The sequence below is a fragment of the Hemitrygon akajei genome, unplaced genomic scaffold (genome assembly GCF_048418815.1).
Source record: "Hemitrygon akajei unplaced genomic scaffold, sHemAka1.3 Scf000078, whole genome shotgun sequence".
NCBI lineage: Eukaryota > Metazoa > Chordata > Chondrichthyes > Myliobatiformes > Dasyatidae > Hemitrygon > Hemitrygon akajei.
The window spans coordinates 1,664,911-1,682,832 of NW_027331964.1; the positions used below are offsets into that span (position 1 = coordinate 1,664,911).

Below are 17,922 nucleotides of genomic sequence, written 5' to 3' on the forward strand. Positions count from 1 at the left end.
ATGATCCAGCAACAATTAATATATAATTGAGACATGTTTTTATAACAAATAAAACATTTATTAGACACTGCTAAAAAAAACCCAAAAGTTAACAAACGACTAACTTAACCGGAAGTTGGCTGCTATGCGGCATCTTGAACAATTCTTAAAGCGATAATGTGAAACTCGAGAGACTTATGATGTAGACATGGATAACGGTTGTAGATAAAAAGTGATAGACGTTTTGAACGGTGGCTTCTTCCACGATGATTGTCCTTCTCATGTGTGAATTCCCGGCCAACCGTCCTCTTCTATTCACCAGTGACGTCATCTGAGGAAATAAACAAACAATTCACGTTGGCTATCTTATCAACCGGAAGGACATAAAGTTGGTGAGTCAAAATACGGGCGATATTTCATTATTCGGCATCAGACATCGTGTCAATGAGAATTTGCAGTCAATATATCTGTTTCGCAAGGCCACAGGCCCACGACAATTATTCCTCTGAATAGCATTGACTTGCTGCCCGTCGCCGCCTGACCCCAGTCCCACAGTGTTACATGTCTCCCATCTGTTAATCACTGGGTAACTTGGAATCACTCACAGCCGGGGCTCTGCCCAACTCATCGGCTTGACAATAATGAATGTGTTCCCTTTGCAAGTTATACTTGGCATCGACAGCCTCATGTTCTGCTGACTTACCTCTTCAGGTCACTGTAAACAGATCGATCGCCCAGAACCAGTCCCTGTTAAACGGAAGTAAATCATGTGATCAGCAAAAGTTAATAACAAACGCAGTCTGTGAGAGAGGAGAATTGGAAGAACACCGAAAAGGACTTGCACACATGTAACAAATCGGCTCGGACAGACCGTGGGACAGAGGGACCAGGGTTAAAAGAGATCCTATTACACATCACAGGAGTCAGGAGAGATCCAGTAGACCATAAGACACAGGAGAAGAATTTGGCCATTCGGCCCGCGAAGGCAGCTCCACCATTCTATCATGGCTGATTCATGACAATTCTCAACCTCAATCACTTGCCTCTTTATGTAATGTTGGACACCCTGATCTATCAACTTGCCTTCTGTCCGTAATGTTTGACAGCGTTATTAATCAAGGAACGATCAACTCAGTAGTCCTCGAGCAGGATTCGCTGTAGTTTAACAGGCAGGGAGTAAAGCAGGAAAGTGCAATGTTGCCATCACTGACTTTGAGGCCGCAGCCATATCCGGCAATAAACTGCACGGATACACCACACTCCGGCTGAAGATATTGCTCCTGATGCCTCTCTTTCAGAGGGAGCTCCTTGAATTCTGAGTTTGTGTCCTCTGGGCACAGAGCGCCCCAGGATCAGAGACCTCCTCTCCACGTCCTCTCTATTTAGGGCTTTCAATATCCAAAGTTTCAAAGTTATCGATCCCTCAATCTCCTGAACTGCCGTGAGCTTTGGGATAGAGTCATTAAACGCTCCTCATACCTGAAGTCTCCCTGAAGGCAAGCTAAGGCACCTAATGTGTTGAGAGAATTTGCGGAGGTTATAGTGGACGTGTTAGCAATCATTCGTCAGAACTCTCTAGACTCTGGGTAGGTGCCGGCGGACTGGAAGACAGCAAATGTCACGCCAATTTTTAAAAAGGATGTAGACGAAAGACTGGCAACGATAGGCCAGTTAGCTGAACATCTGCAGTTGGGAAGATGCTTGAAGCTGCTATTAAGGAAGAACTAGCGAAACATTTAGAAAGAAGTGGCGCTTTAGACAGACGCAGCATGGATTCAGAAAGAGCAAATCCTGATTGACAAACGTACTGGAGTTTTTTGAGGACATAATGAGTGCAGTGGATAGAGGGGAACAGGTGGATGTCGTACACTTGGATTTACAGAAGGCGTTCGATAAGGTGCCGCACAAGAGACTTATAAATAAGATACGGATGCAGGGAGCATGATGTAAATGGGCGTTTCTCCGGTTTGTCAGTCAGTGGTGAGTGGGGTATCGCAGGGGTCGGTGCAGAGCCCGCAGCTGTTTACCATTTGCATTGATGATTTGGAAGAGGGGAGTGAGTTTAACGTAGCAAAATTTGCTGACGGCACTAAACTGAGTGGAAAAGCAAATGGCACGGAGGATGTCCTGACACTGTCATACTGATGGTGTGCTCCACCGTGCAGACTAACACATGATACTTCATGAGTTCATCCGCCATTTCTGTGTCTCCCATTGCTGCCTCTTCGACTTCATTCTCGCTGTTGGATGTCTCCCTTCAGGGTCAGTTTCTTACTGTGTGAGGTGGAAACAATTACTTCAAAAAGGGATTGACGCAAATAATCCCCTCACCGTGTAAGTGGAGTTTCCATCTTGTTCATTGTTCCTTGCGCCCTGAAAAGAGAAATTGAAGATGTCTATTTTGCCGTTTAACCAAGTGCTCAACAATTGTATTCTGTCTCTCCACATGTAAACCCCGAGGGTATCAATCTTCACATTCATTGCAGCTTGCAGCAATATTGCAACATTCGCCATTCGACGCACTGCGTGTTTCTGATTCAGTGTGAGAGCAATATCTATTTTCTCTAACATCAGGAGCGCTCCCGAAAGACATAAATTCATTCGGAAACACTCAGCAATAAGGGTAGCATGATGCATGTTACTTGATGAGGAACTCGTCTTCAAAACCATTCATCTTGAGAGATAAGTCTGGATCAGAGTGTGCCCGTGACAGATTGGGGATACGGACTTGTGGCCTCAGGACGCTGACCGTATTTGCTATTTCTCGTAAACGCTCACAGAGATCATTGCTGATCACAGTCAGACAGGTTCAGATCTGACCATGTTTTCCCTGATCGGGAAAGGAAGCGGAAAAGCAGAAAAAAACAGTGGAGAGGAAGGTTTTCTAGCTGGAAGGTGATAGGTGGGCCTGGACACTGGGGAAAGGTAAAGGGCTAAAGAGGATGCTGGACCATGGCAGAAATGGAAGTGGAGGGGCACCAGGGGAAGTTGTTGGGCAGGTGGGGGAGAAGATATTTGAGTCCAGAGTGGAGAATAAGTGGAAAGTGAACGAAATACCGATCGGAAAATGTCGACCGATGTTCGCTTGCAAAATAATGACCGAGATCATGAACATAAAACAAAGCTCCGACCTGTTCATTCCTTAAGAAATTTTCATAGGTTCCCGATGCGTTCACGGTGTTTGTATCCAAGGTGCCTGCGGGAACAATACAGATACGTCACACCGGTGAAGAGCATCATGGGCCGTTGTTAACACAGCAGTTGTCAATCCGGCCATAAAACAAAATGCCAGCGATAGCATGAACTACATTCTATGTAACCATATAACCATTACAGCACGGAAACAGGCCATCCCGGATCTTCTAGTCCGTGCCGAACGCTTACTCTCACCAAATCCCACTGGCCCGCACTCAGCCCATAACCCTCCATTCCTTTCCTTTCCATATACCTGTCCAATTTTACTTTAAATGACAATACCGAACCTGCCTCTACCACTTCTACTGGAAGCTCGTTCCACACAGCTACCACTCTCTGAGTAAAGAAGTTCCCCCTCGTGTTACCCTTAAACTTTTGTCCCCTGTCTCCCACAAACGCCAGAGCCAGGTAATAATAATTTAGGTCAGATACAGAAGGGAAAATACCATACCGTCCCTCCAATTATATTGTGATCCTGAGTTGAAAATTTCCATCTTTTTAACTAGACAACCCACCAACCCAAGCAGCATTATTCGTGACCATGGATGAAAACCTCCAGCTTCTGTGCGTTAGGAACTAACATGTTTAAATGAAATATTAAGATATCCGTGGGTTCAGTAATAGAACAGTTGAAATGCAGTTCACTCACCCTTCCTTCCGGAATTGACGCTCGTGACGTATTGGGATTGTGGCGGATCTCTGATCCTGAATAAACAGAAACAAAGGACAAATTAGGAATCCGGCAGCAAGTGACTTTCTTGCACTGATACACCAAATGATATAATTCCTATTCATCCATTGGATACTCCCTGGTTTTTACTACAAACTATTCCGGCTATCAGATGCCCGATTCCAGTCCTACTCGATCTTCACAGCAGTGGCCATATTAGATTGCACAGCGATAGTGTTTTGGGCTTTCAGATCTCAATTTGTCCGGGGAAAGTGACACATGTATCACTGAACGCTTCCGCTTTCAGACAAATGTTCACATTTCAGGAAAACAACGCTCACATGAAATCTTAATGCTGATTCTGTCCCCGGACTGTCCCTGATCTGTGGAATGATTCCGGAATTGCTGATCAATTTTAGCAGCTTTTGGGAAATGAGATGTAAAAACACAAACAGATGGAGTCCGAGCGGTCCAGGTTTTTAAAAATCACCAGAAGAGAGGCGAGATTTTACCAACTGCTCCATTATACCCGAAATTGATTGTTGTCGACAGGGTTGCCGATTGTTGTATCCAGTCACATATGGCAAATTTATTTCCCATGATAGGGGATTATAGGACAAGAGGGCACGACTTCAGGATTGAAATGCGTCCATTTAGAACAGAGGTGCGGAGAAATTTCCTTAGACAGACTCTGGTAAATCTGTGGAATTTGTTGCCACGAGAGGCTGCGGAGGCCTAGTCATTGGATGTATTTAAAGCAGAGATAGATAGTTTCTTGATTATCCAGGGCATCAACGGGTTTGGGGAGAACGCAGGTCAGTGGAGATGACTAGAAGACTTGGGTCAACCTATGAGTGAATGGCAGAGCAGACTCGATGGACTAAACGGCCTACTTCTGCTGCTATATATTATGGCCTTATGCTCTGATATGCGTTACCGCTCACCGAAAGGACATCAGTGCCTGGTGGACATCTCCACCCATGCACCGTTCGTGTTCCATTCCTGAGCCTTTCACATGTCCCGTCACCAGATATTTATCTATTTCCCTCTCCAGCTTGTGTAATTTGCTTCATTCACCTGTCGCATCACAAATTTGTGTTAAAGCTTCCGATATCCCACTTCTGCAAAAAAAAAAAATCTACCGCACCAATTAAAAGTAGAGGCGATATTCGGAGAAAACAAGCATTTACCCGCCAGTTTTCCTCGCGATCAACCATCCACTGACTCCGCCGATCAGGCCCACGCCAAGTAAACCAAGTAGAATGCCCACGATGGCGCCAGAGCCGAGGGTACGATTGTCATCTGTTTTTGCTGATAACACACATGGAATATATATATATATCTATATCTTACATTCTGGAAATAGTTCTTTATCAGTGGCAAATTCATTTTCACTGCAATTTGACTGGTTCAGTTTAGAGTTGTATATTGTGTCACAAGGATTATTCCCGGAATGAAAGGGTTAACATACCAGGAATGTTTAATTGGTCTGGGTGTGTACTCGTTTGAATTTAGAAGGATGGATGGGGCTGGGGGGGGGGGGGGGTATCCCATTGAAACTTTCCGAATGTTGAAATGTCTAGACAGAGTAGATGTGGAAAGTCTGTATCATACGGTGGGGGAGTCTAGAATGTGGAGGCACAACCTCAGGACAGAGGGGCGCCAATTTACAATAGAGATGCGCAGAAATTTTGTCAGGCAGAAGTTGGTGAATTTGTGAAATTAGTCACTACAGAAAGCTATGGAGGCCAGCTCGTCGGGTGTATTTAAGACAGAGTTTGATAGGTTCTTGAATGAACACGGCAACAGAGGCTATGGGGAGAAGGCCATGAAGTGGGTTTGAAGAGCGTGGAAAAGGATCAGCCATGGTGGAATGGCGAAGCAGACTCGATGGGCGGAATGGCCGAATCCCCGCCCCTATGACGTATGCTCTGATTGTCTAGAATAGATGTCATCTATTACCACGGGTTTCCTCTGTCACAACTCAATTCTGAATCTACGTAGCCACGTTTCTCTCCAATCCTTGATTCCTGCCTTTCCGCATGATCGCATCGCGGGGAACCTTGCCAAACACCTCACTGAAATCCATATACACCTCTGGTCGTCCTTTATTGTTAAGTCTTACCACCTCTGATATTGTCCTGTCACAAACACTTTTCTCAAAACAGGAATAAACCTTAGCCGTTCCGGACGGAAATGGTGAAATTAAAGTAGTTGGTGGCTTGTGATTGGGGAGGTTATTTTAGATTCTCTGGTCAGCATTCAACGCTCCTGGCATCGTTAAAGAAACTATTATAATGATTCTGCTTTTATTCTGAGCAGCCATTTATAAACAGGAGTGAAGGTACGGAGTGAGGAGTGAGGAGTTTGGGAAAGGGATATGTTTGGCTTTTTTGCCCGTCATGTTTTTGTATACACTAGTGAGAGACAATTTCACTCACTTTCTGCGGTGACATGGGCAGTAAGATTAAAGCTTCTCTTGGTTACGCCACTGGAAAACCTGACGTTTATAATAACCAATGTTAACCGAGCTCACTGACACAAGGGTGAGTTCCTGCCTTGTCTGCCGGAGATTGTTCCCGTTGTACCATGGATATATACCCCGGGGGACTGACAGAGCAAAGCAAGTTAATGTCAGTTTTGACACAATATTTGAGGCAACTGGACTCTCTGGTAGAATTCTGACCTTCTATGGCCTATCTATAAAATGAGAATCCCTGTCGAGTTTCGTAATATCCGATACAAATGATGGTTGTTGGTTACCTGTGTATTTACAATAAACGTCCACTTCGGTCACTCCAGCGCCACTGCTGAAAGAGTTGCTGGCGATGCACTTGTACGTCCCTGCGTCGATTCTGTTCACACTGATTATAGTCAGTTTCGCCTTGTCGGGAGATGTAAATATTCTGCCGTTTTCCCGGATGGGTTGGTTATCCTTGAACCATGTCCGTGTCTGAACGGCGCCCGACGCGTCACAGCTCAGTGCGATGGTATCGAGGTTTTCCAGGGGAGTGGGATTATTGGTCGCCACGGCAACACCACTCACTGTCTCTGTAAATACAATTAAAATACAAATGGTTTTACGCTTGGTTTTATCTACACGTGTTTTGAGTCGACAACCCAATATCATCGCATTCCCTGTCCCTCATCCCCAGATGTTTCGACATCAGGTCAGATCGCAGACTGAATGGAACTCCGGCAGAGTCTAAATACTTAACGCTCTTACTTCAGGGGACTTAGTAAATTGGCTAGAGTTGAATTGCCCTCTGGAACCAGGTAATCAGCTGGTAAAAACGTCCCTGATGGGTGTTGCACAGAGAACGCCAAACAGAATAATGATGTGGCCTAAAATTACAAGGTGTGATAGAAAATGCATGTCAAGTGCGCAATGTTACAATAAGTGATGGGGGATTTCAATAGGAAAATAGATTGGGAAAATCAGTTGGGTGCTGGATTCCAGCAGGCGGAATTGGTAGAGTCCCTGCGAGCTGGTGTTTCATGGCAGCTCGGGGTTGAGCCCAGTAGAGGATCATTTATTCTGGCTTTGGTGTTGAGCAATGATCCAGAATTGAACAGAGACCTTAAGGGAAAAGGAAACAAAAAACTTCGATAAGTGTTTATAATATGATCGAATCCACCCTGAAATCTGTGAAGGAGAAGCTGAAGTTATAAGTATAAATATAACAATGGGTAAATTGAATTACAGACCCGTGAGACGGGAATTGGCCAGAATTGCTTGGAAATGAGTCGATTATTAAAGATGAGGTCTCAGGGTACTTAGAGGCGCATCATAGAAAAGGCTGCAGTCAGCATGCTTCCTTCAGGGGGAAATCTTGCCTGAAACATCTGCTGGAGTTCTTTGAAGAAATAACAGGGAGGACAGATAAAGGATAACCAGTTGATGTTGTGTTCTGGAATTTTGAGAAGGCCATGACAAGGTGCCATACATGGGAATGTTTTACAAGCTACGAGGTAACGCCAAAGAGGGAGCTTTTTCATTTTCATTTTCTTGATCTCTTGCCAGTGACTAGTGTAGGCCCTGCGGCTCACAAAGCTGTGCCGAACATGTCCCTACCTTAGAAATTACTAGACTTCCCCATAGCCCCCTATTTTTCTGAGCTCCATGTACCTGTGAAACGTCTCTTAAAAGACCCTATCGTATCCGCCTCCACTACCGTTGCCGGCAGCCCATTCCGCACACTCACCTCTCTCCGAGTAAAACATTTACCCCTGACATCTCCTCTGTACCTGCTCCGCGGTACCTTAAACCTCTGTACTATCCACACGAAAAACGCAGCGTATCATCTTATACACCTCTATCAGGTCATCTCTCATCCTCCGTCGCTCCAAGGAGAAAAGGCCGTGTTCACTCAACTTATTTTCATACGGCATGCTCCCCAATTCAGACAACATCCTTGTAAATCTCATTTTAAATCTTATTCACATCATTGTAAAAGACACCCGGAGTACTGTGAGCAGATTTAGGTCATTTGTCTTGGAAAGGATGTGTTGAAGTTGAACGGCTTCAAAGGAAATTCTCTCATATGACTCTATCGTTCAACGGTTGTCATATGAAGAACATTTGATGACTTTGGGTCTGTATTCACTGGAATTCAGAAGAATGAGGGGTGACGTCACAGACAACTATCGAATGGTGAGAGGCCTTGTTAGAGTGTATGTGGACAGGATGTTTCCAGGGCCTCCCACGCTCTGAGAATAAGGTCTCAGACTAACCATCCTCCTAACTCCCAAAGTCTTTCAACCGTGTTGACAGGATGTTTCCTATCGTGGGGGAGTCTAGGACCAGAGGACACAGATAGAGTGGATGTGGAGAGGATGTTTCCTATAGTGGGGGATTCTAGGACCAGATAACACATATAGAGAGGATATGGAGAGGATGTTTCCTATAGTGGGGGAGTCTAGGACCAGAGGACACAGATAGAGTGGATGTGGAGAGGATGTTTCCTATAGTGGGGGAGTCTAGGACCAGAGGACCCATATAGAGTGGATGTGGAGAGGATGTTTCCTATAATGGGGGAGTCTAGGACCAGAGGACACAGATAGAGTGGAAGTAGAGAGGATGTTTCCTACAGCGGGGGAGTCTGGGACCAGAGGACACAGATAGAGTGGATGTGGAGTGAATATTTCCTATAGTGAGGGAGTCTAGGACCAGAGGACACGGATAGAGTGGATGTGGAGAGGATGTTTCCTATAGTGGGGGAGTCTAGGACCAGAGGACACAGATAGAGTGGATGTGGAGAGGATGTTTCCTATAGTGGGGGAGACTAGGACCAGAGGGCACTGCTCGAATGGATGTGGAGAGGATGATTCCTGTGGTGGGAGAGTCAACGTCATGATGACACAGCTAATAACAGAGAAACCTCGTTTTAGTAGGGATCTGAAAGGGTATTTCTTCAGAAGAGGTAGTAAATATGTGGAATTGTTTGCCACAAGCAGGGGTGGAGACCAAGTCTTTATGTATATTTAACGCAGAGGTTGATAGATTTTCTATTGGTCAGGGCATCAGGGAATACGGGGAGAAGGCGGTGTTAGCATTCATTTCATGTAGACGAGATTGCAAAAGCAAAGATGTGACCTGTTTAAGCACCAGTGAGGCCTCACCGGGAGTATTGTGAGCAGATTTGGGGCACTGTTCTTGGAAAGAGTGTGTTGAACCTGAAGGGCTTCAAAGGAAGTTCACTCACATGAGTCTATTGTTTTCATATGACCAACATCTGATGTTTTGGGTCTGTATTCACTGGAATTCAGAAGAGTGAGGGGTGACCTGATAGACAGTTTCCTTCCTCTCAACTCTTCTGGATTCCAGTGCATACAGGCTCAGAGACATTAAAGGCTCATATTATGACAAGTCTTTCAATCCTGGAATCATTTCCATGAACCCCCTTTGAACCCTCTCCAATTTCAGCACATCCATTCTCGGGTAAGGGGCCAAAAACTCCTCACAATTCTCCAGGTGAAGCCTCACCAGTGTTTTATAAACTTTCAATATTCTATGCTTACTTTTATATTCTTGTCCTCTTGAAATGAATGCTAACGTCGCATTTCCCTTCCTCACAACAGACTCAACCTCTAAATTAACCTTTAGACAATCCTACACAAAGGACTGCCAAGTCCCGTTTCACATCATTCTCTTATTGTTGTTTTCTTCTCCATTTAAAATATAATCAGTGTTTGACACATGGGCTAATACAGTGATACTGGCGGTAAACGTTCAGTCGATGTGGTGCTCACTGTAATCGTAACGTCAGAGCTAACTGTCCTGCATTTCATTAATCACGAATAAGAAGCATGTCCCCCTCTTGCCGTGCACTCCAAACTAACTGTGTCATTGTGTTCCACTGAGTCAGCGTCATTCGATGTGGTGTTGGTTCTGGAAACGGCTTCTTTAAAAATACCACAGATCATGTATCACCTGTAACGTACTGTGCTGAAATGATGGCTCCAAGGAGATATATTCTGCTTAAAGCAAATTACTGCAGATGCACAGATCAGAGATAAAACTAAAGAATGCTGTCAATATTCTGGTCGTCTCACTACAGGAAGGATGTTAAGGCCATAGAAAGAGTGTAGAGGAGATTTACAATGGTGTTGCCTGGATTAGGGAGCATGTCTAATGAAAACAGGTTCAGTGAACACGGCCTTTTCTCCTTGGAGGGACGGAGCATGAGAGGTGAACTGATAGAGGTGTACACGATGATAGGTATTGATTGTGTGGATAGTCAGAGGCTTTTTCCCATTGCTGAAATGGGTTCCATAGAAGGACACAGTTTTAAGGCGCCGGGGAGCAGGTACAGAGAGGATATCAGGGGTAGGTCTTTTAGGCAGAGAGTGGTTGAGTGCGTGGAATGGTCTGCCGGCAACGGTGGTGGAGGCGGATACGATAGAGGCTTTAAAGAGACTTTTGGATAGGTAAGTGGAGCTTAGAAAAATGGAGGTTATATGTAAGCCTAGTAATTTCTAAGGCAGGGAGATGTTCGGTACAGCCTTGTGGACCGAAGGGCCTGTATTGTGCTGTAGGTTTTCTCTGTTTCTATGTTTCTATACTGTCATAGACATGTGGGCGGCACTGGGGAGGGGAACATCGTTAATCTTTCAGCTAGATGATTTAGAACTAATCATTTCCAGCTGACTGGAGATAGATAGATAGATAGATAAATAGATAGATACTTTATTCATCCCCATGGGGAAATTCAACTTTTTTCCAATGTCCCATACACTTGTTGTAGCAAAACTAATTACATACAATACTTAACTCAGTAAAAAAATATGATATGCATCTAAATCACTATCTCAAAAAGCATTAATAATAGCTTTTAAAAAGTTCTTAAGTCCTGGCGGTTGAATTGTAAAGCCTAATGGCATTGGGGAGTATTGACCTCTTCATCCTGTCTGAGGAGCATTGCATCGATAGTAACCTGTCGCTGAAACTGCTTCTCTGTCTCTGGATGGTGCTATGTAGAGGATGTTCAGAGTTTTCTATAATTGACCGTAGCCTACTCAGCGCCCTTCGCTCAGCTACCGATGTTAAACTCTCCAGTACTTTACCCACGACAGAGCCCGCCTTCCTTACCAGCTTATTAAGACGTGAGGCGTCCCTCTTCTTAATGCTTCCTCCCCAACACGCCACCACAAAGAAGAGGGCGCTCTCCACAACTGACCTATAGAACATCTTCAGCATCTCACTACAGACATTGTAGAAACAGTCCGTTTTCAAAAATAGAGTAAAATACAGCACAAATGATTACTTGATGGCCTTGAAGACGGAACTGACATCCGGCACGGACAAGAGCGAGCAGCCTGCAAACAGAAACGGCGATACACAGCCAGGCACAACAGTGAGAACTGAACAGTCCGAGAGCAGGTCTGGCAGAATTCACTGGAGTCCAGGTTCTGCGACCACCGTAAAGGTTGTATTGTATTCTTTCACCACAGGAATAAAATGAAAGTTATAGTCCGAGATCGCATGACTCTGTCTCACTTACCAGTGACACGCAGAGTGACGGTCGCTGAGGTTTGGGAGCCACTAATTGGAACCATTATCACACGGTATTCCCCGTTGTCCGACATGTTCACCGACTTCAGCAGAAGCGACCCGTTGGACGTGAATAATTCTGCCCGCGATCGGTACTCCATACTTAGATATATGGCCTGATCGATCCACTGGGCGACTGTTTTCGCTTTAAAAATCCAGCTTCCACTGCTGACGTTGGACGACGGCCGGACTGAAAAAAGCGCTTCACCCCCAACGGCGACATTTATCTGGCTGTGCTCAACGATAATAGTGAACTGCTGGGACTCACCTGAGAAAGAGAAAATCATATGAGGGAAAAGCGACAGACGCGGATAGACTTGGGAACTGCACTTAACTCAATCTGTACAGATACCAGGGATTTTTTCTTAGCTCAGTAAGGTAGATCATTATAATCTCATCTTCCTTCACTTAATTACGCGTCGTTCTGTTGATTATATGGTCACCAATGGTTGGAGAGAGCGATCCTCACCCGTCGTTATGTGGAGACAAAGAACGAGAGCTGCGAAGGCCAGTCCCGCCATCCCGAGAGAGCAGCGCCGATCTCTGTTACACTCGGAGACTGAGCCGCACTTCCTGGTTTGCGGGTCAGATATCTGGATTCTGACGTTACAGGCGGCAGCGCTGATTGGATCAGAGAGTCTGTACTTTGCTCAAATCTACATCAAATCCTGTGTGCTGTTCTACGACTATCTGCTGCTGTGTGGAATCCGATAATGATCTCAAGGAGAGTTTCTCTCACCCACCGACATGAAGAGAGAGAGAGTAAAGTGAACGTCATCCACGCGATCCCGGGAGAGAGCAGAGCCTGTTCCTGAAACTCAGAAGGCTTACAACACAATAAAGGCCCTTCAGCCCACAAAGCTTGAAGAGATTTGGTATGGGTATGTCACCAAAAACCGGGAAATGTTCGCACATGCAAGGTGGAGGGTATTCTGACTGTTTCCATCACCGTCTGGTGTGCAGGCTGCAATGCACAGGATCGACACAGATTGCAGAGGCTTGTGTACAACAATCACATTCATCACCGTGCAAGCCTCTTCATAATCGATGAAAATCTTCAAAAGGTGGTTCCTCAGGAATACCAGGTCAATAATTAAGGGTGATCACCGTAAGGTATATGCTCCTGTCTCATTACAACCATTCGGGATATACACCCTTCCTATAAATACAATCCGGAATATGCTCTCTTCCCAACAGTACCATCCGGGATATGCTCGCGTCTTATTACTGCCAGTCGGGACATGCTCTTGTCTCATTACCGCCATTTGGGATATTTTCTTGTCTCATTACTATCATCTAGGATATGTTCTCGTGTCCTTACCACCATCCGGAAGTAGGTACATGACCCTGAAGACCCACGCTCAGAGATTTACCTAAATCTTCTGCAATCAGATTTCTGAACGGTCCATGGACCCATGAAAGCGACCACATAATTCCTTTTATACTTGTTAGTTCATTTACTTTTTCACTAGTTAATTTATTTGTTCATTCGTTTGTTTATTTACCGAAATACTTTGCATTTTTATGCATATATTACTTATTAATGAACTGAGGACGCGTTGCGCCACCTGGCGGTTATGACAGCAATAATGGGACTTCTCTGAATTGGCCATCCAGATGTAGAATGACTCTCCATTGTTGGAACGGCCATTGCTGGAGTGGTGAATTGTTAGAGTGGTCCGGCTTTTGTGAAACAGGCTTAGGCGAGAACACGCTTGGACAAACACAGCCGCATGCTCGAAGTAAGGAATGAAGTTCCAAGGAAGTTGAATTTTTTTTGTTATTACATAGCTAGTGCGCTGAGAGTAGATGCCGAGTCAGTGTCATGTGTGAGATTTGTGTGAGATTTAGAGGAACTGAGATACCGCCTCTGTCCCGCATAAATTGATCCGCACAATGTCCATCCGGTGCAGCTCCTGAGCGAGCATGTTAAAGAACGGGAGCTGCTGGTCCATGAGCTTCGATTCACACGGGACAATGAGGAGGTGATAGGTAGAAGCTACAGGGAGGCAGCCACCCGAGATGAAGGCGACCGTATCACGGGTGACCTGCACGAGAGGCAAAGCAGATATACCGCCTGAACAGTGCCCCCTTGTGGCCGTACCCCTCAATAATAGAAGTACCGCTTCAGATGCATTTGGTGGGTCGCCGGTTGTGGAGATTACCAGGAGGAAGGTACTGAGACCGGCTCTGTGACCCAGAAGGGGATGGTGAAAGGGGAGTGCAATAGCGATTGGGGATCCTCAATTAGAGGATCGGAACGCATATTCAGTGGACATGGAAGAGACACCCAGTTGCGCTCCGAATCCATGGTTTATCATGAAGGAGTCGCCGCTGCTCTGTTCTTATCTGATGCAGCCTATCGGTCTGCCTGGTGGACTGAGAACACTTTGGGCTGGAGCGCGACATTCAGAGTGTGGCAGGTGAGCCGTCTCAGTGAAAGAGAGGACTCAGAAATCCTTTGTGTCCCTTCGAAACAGCAATTTTGCCCTTAGGCCCTGTGCTCTGCTCTCTAATGAATGTACATTGGCCAGGAAGATGCGATGGAACAGTGGTCGTGTTCCTGTAGCTTCACTCTGGCCTGATACACACCGCACTCCGTCCTCTCCTGGTCGACTTCGCTTCTCTGGCGGAATTCCCCTCACTTCCAGGTGCAATGGTGGCATTGCTGGGAGTTTATCTTCGACGAGTCGTTACTGTTCACGTTGAGTTCGTTTGATCGCTGGTGCATGTAGAGAATTCGCGTGTCTGTTTTTGTGCTTAATTGGCAGAAGACTGCGGCGATAACAGTTCAGAAAATGTACGTCTTGTAGATCAGTGAGCTGACGGAAATTGTCGCCCTATATCGCCAGTGGTGCAATGTTTTTAAATCGGACGGGAGATGTTAAGGACACAGAAAAGATACTCGAGATTGAAGGAGACTGCTTGGTGGAGCGGCTCAGGGACGCGCGTGACCAATGCTCCCATTCTCACCTCGAGTCTGTATCTTCCACACTGCCCCCTGGTGGTGACAGCGTCCTGCCTGACTTCTGCACTGATGCCCTTAGGACATTGCCAATGAAAGTCCGGCCATCTCTGTGTTGCCGCCGGTGTCATTTATCACCGTGTGTAGTTGTGTTTCTCCTTTTGTCATGCCCAGCTGCTGAAATTCTTCGAAGTGAAGCTGCCTTATACAGAAACACCCTTCTCATATGCAGGGAATTCTATTTGGGCTATAAATGAGAGACACCTCCGCATTATCGCTCCTTTGCATTAAGGAGAGAGAGAAAGGGAGAGGGGAGAAAGAGAGAGAGAGGGAGAGAGAGAGGGGGAGAGAGAGACACGAGGGGGAGAGCGAGAGAGAGAGAGAGGGGGAGGGAGAGGAGAAGGAGAGGGGGAGAGAGAGGGGAGACAGAGAGAGGGTGAGGGGAGTGGAGAGGGGGGAGAGAGAGAAGAAGAGAGAGAGGGTGAGAGAGGGGGCGGAAGAGAGAGAGAGAGACTCGAGGGGAGAGAGAGGGAGAGGGGAGAGAGAGAGAGGAGAGAGAGAGAGAGAGAGAGAGAGAGAGAGAGAGAGAGAGAGGAGAGAGAGAGAGAGAGAGAGAGAGAGAGAGAGAAAGAGAGAGAGAGAGAGAGAGAGAGAGAGAGAGAGAGAGAGAGAGAGAGAGAGAGAGAGAGAGAGAGAGAGAGAGAGAGAGAGAAGGAGAGAGAGAGAGAGAAAGGGAACTCTGAGATGAATGAGTCAGTACTGATCGGAGGATGAGAGGTGGAGAGGTTCAGTAACTTTATGTTCCCGGATGTAACCATCTCAGAGGACCAGCCCTGGCCCAAATATATAAATATAATTACAAGGTGAGCACAACGGCGCCTCCTCTTCCTCAGGGGTCAGTGGAGATTCGGCATGTCATCGAAAACCTTGGCAAATATCGGCAGGGGTGCGGCAGGAAGGTGCTGACTGTCTGCATTCCGGCCTGGTGTGGGGAAACCAATGCCTTTGACCGGAAACCCCTGCAAAAAAACAGTGTATTTGACCCAGTAAATCACGGGGAAAGCCCACCCCCCCCAACCACTGGGAACATTATTTGAAACGTTGCCCTGGAGAGGTGGCAACCATCAGCAAATGCGCTCACCAGCCAGGACACGCTCTTTGCTCGCTGCTGCCATCAGTGAGAAGGCACGAGTGTCTCAGGGCTCGGAGCGCCGGGGTCAAGAATGGTTACTCACCCTCAACCATCGGACGCTTGAACAAAATGGAATAACTACACATATTCTCTTCCTGCTCGTCCCATAACCAATGAGCTGACAATTGTGGTCCCGAGGGTGGGGGAGGGATCGGGTCTGGCTTTGTGTTGGAATTGCATATGTGTTGGAACATTTGCGGAGTGGGTCCGGGTCCTGAAGATCATTCGGTGTTGCTGAGGGTCAGGGGGCGGGAAAGTTCAGTATAATCGGGTGCGTTGCCCGGAATTCGGGTGGGGGGGTCTGTGTAGGGGCATGAGGTTGGGAATTGTCGTTGTGTAGTTCGGTTTGGGACTATGATAGAGTGACGGTGGTCAGTGTTAAAATGAAGGGTGACTGAACAGGTCAAAGGAATGACGAAGATGCCTGAATAAACCTTGAACTGTCCAACATTATATGATCTTAACATAATTGCACAGCAAACGAGCTGAAATTGCGCGCAGGAGAAACGAGGCAAATAGATGATATCCTCCTCAGATGATATTTAGTGGGATGAAGAAGATGTGAAGAGTAATGACGCAATGCATCCTGGCTACTGATACTGGTACCTGGATTATGAGGATTCACCACCTGCAAGGTTCATAGAAACACAGAAAACCTACAGCACAATACAGGCCCTTCGGCCCACAAAGCTGTGCCCAACATGTCCTTACCTGAGAAATGACCTAGGGCTATCCATAGCCCTCTATTTGTCTGAGCTCCATGTACCTGGCCAGGAGTCTCTTGAAAGACCCTATCGCATCCGCCTCCACCATTGTCACCAGCAGCCCATTCCACGCACTCACCACGCTCCAAGTCAAAAACTGAACCCTGACATCTCGGTTGCAGCATTCACTCTTCCTGGGTCCTTGACTGCACTACTGCTAGAGTTATAAAGCAAATTACTGAAGGTTGTTCCTGGTCTCCACTAGCTACCACACACTGAAATTCCAAAAACATCTGCCCTGCCATCCCTGACCTGTCTCATATCAGAAGGATCATCCTATTTTCACTTGATATTTGGTTAAATCCAACCAGATAAATTATCCACTTTAAATTAAGCTGGTTTAAGTTATTAATTTGTGCACATGATGACATTTGAGCTGTTCTGTATCTCAGATTCTCCCAACCCAAACTTAGAAAACTAAAATGATGTGATATTTATCAGCCAGTCAGTACGTTTCTAACCATTGCAGACGTTTTTACTTAACCCATAAAGCGGGGTTTCATTTCCCCTCTTTGGATAGGTTGGTGTTTTTTTTAACTTAAGGCTTTATTATGTGCACAGCTCTCAGCTTTTCTCCCCATTTGTCTCGTCATATTGCTTCAGCCAGGCAGGTTGAATTAAGCCAGTTTCAAGAAAAAAAATAGTTATTCACTTCCTTTCCTGAAATCCGAAAATGCTTTCCTAGATGACGAAGTACTTCTGAAGTGTAGCCACAATTTCCAATGCAGGAAATACATTTTCATATTTGTGCTTATCAAGCTCTTCCAGACCAAAATGTGATAATGAATAGGTAGTTGCGTTTTAGAGTTGTCTGTGGGATTCATTGGACATGTGATTAGGAAAGAGGAGTTAGAATGCACGATGACTATGGGAACGATTGAAGGGAAGAAAGCAAGAGGAAAGCAAAGACAAATGATGATGGAGACAGCAGCCAGAGAACTGGAAATGAATAACAATGAATTGATCCACTTGACCCGAAACAGGAGTGTGCGGGCCATGACAGTCAAAGCTCACACAGGACACGGCAACCTGATGATGATGATGATGATGTCTATGGGATACTTGGGACAGCTCCTGCTTCATCAGTGAAGCGAGTCCATGACA

At 45.9% G+C, this 17,922-nt stretch overlaps 1 protein-coding gene across 1 annotated transcript in view; it reads right to left on the bottom strand.

The window, feature by feature from the left end:
• LOC140722498 (uncharacterized) overlaps positions 1-6,974 on the bottom strand; it is a 49,069-nt gene extending 42,095 nt beyond the window's left edge. The window contains exons 1-6 of the mRNA XM_073037220.1: positions 6,608-6,974; positions 5,035-5,155; positions 3,824-3,879; positions 3,111-3,175; positions 2,311-2,352; positions 683-726 (exon numbers count right to left, since the gene is read on the bottom strand). Coding sequence (XP_072893321.1) covers positions 683-726; positions 2,311-2,352; positions 3,111-3,175; positions 3,824-3,879; positions 5,035-5,155; positions 6,608-6,974 — 695 coding nt within the window. The remainder of the gene's footprint in view (positions 1-682; positions 727-2,310; positions 2,353-3,110; positions 3,176-3,823; positions 3,880-5,034; positions 5,156-6,607) is intronic.
• Between the last annotated feature and the right edge of the window lie 10,948 nt (positions 6,975-17,922).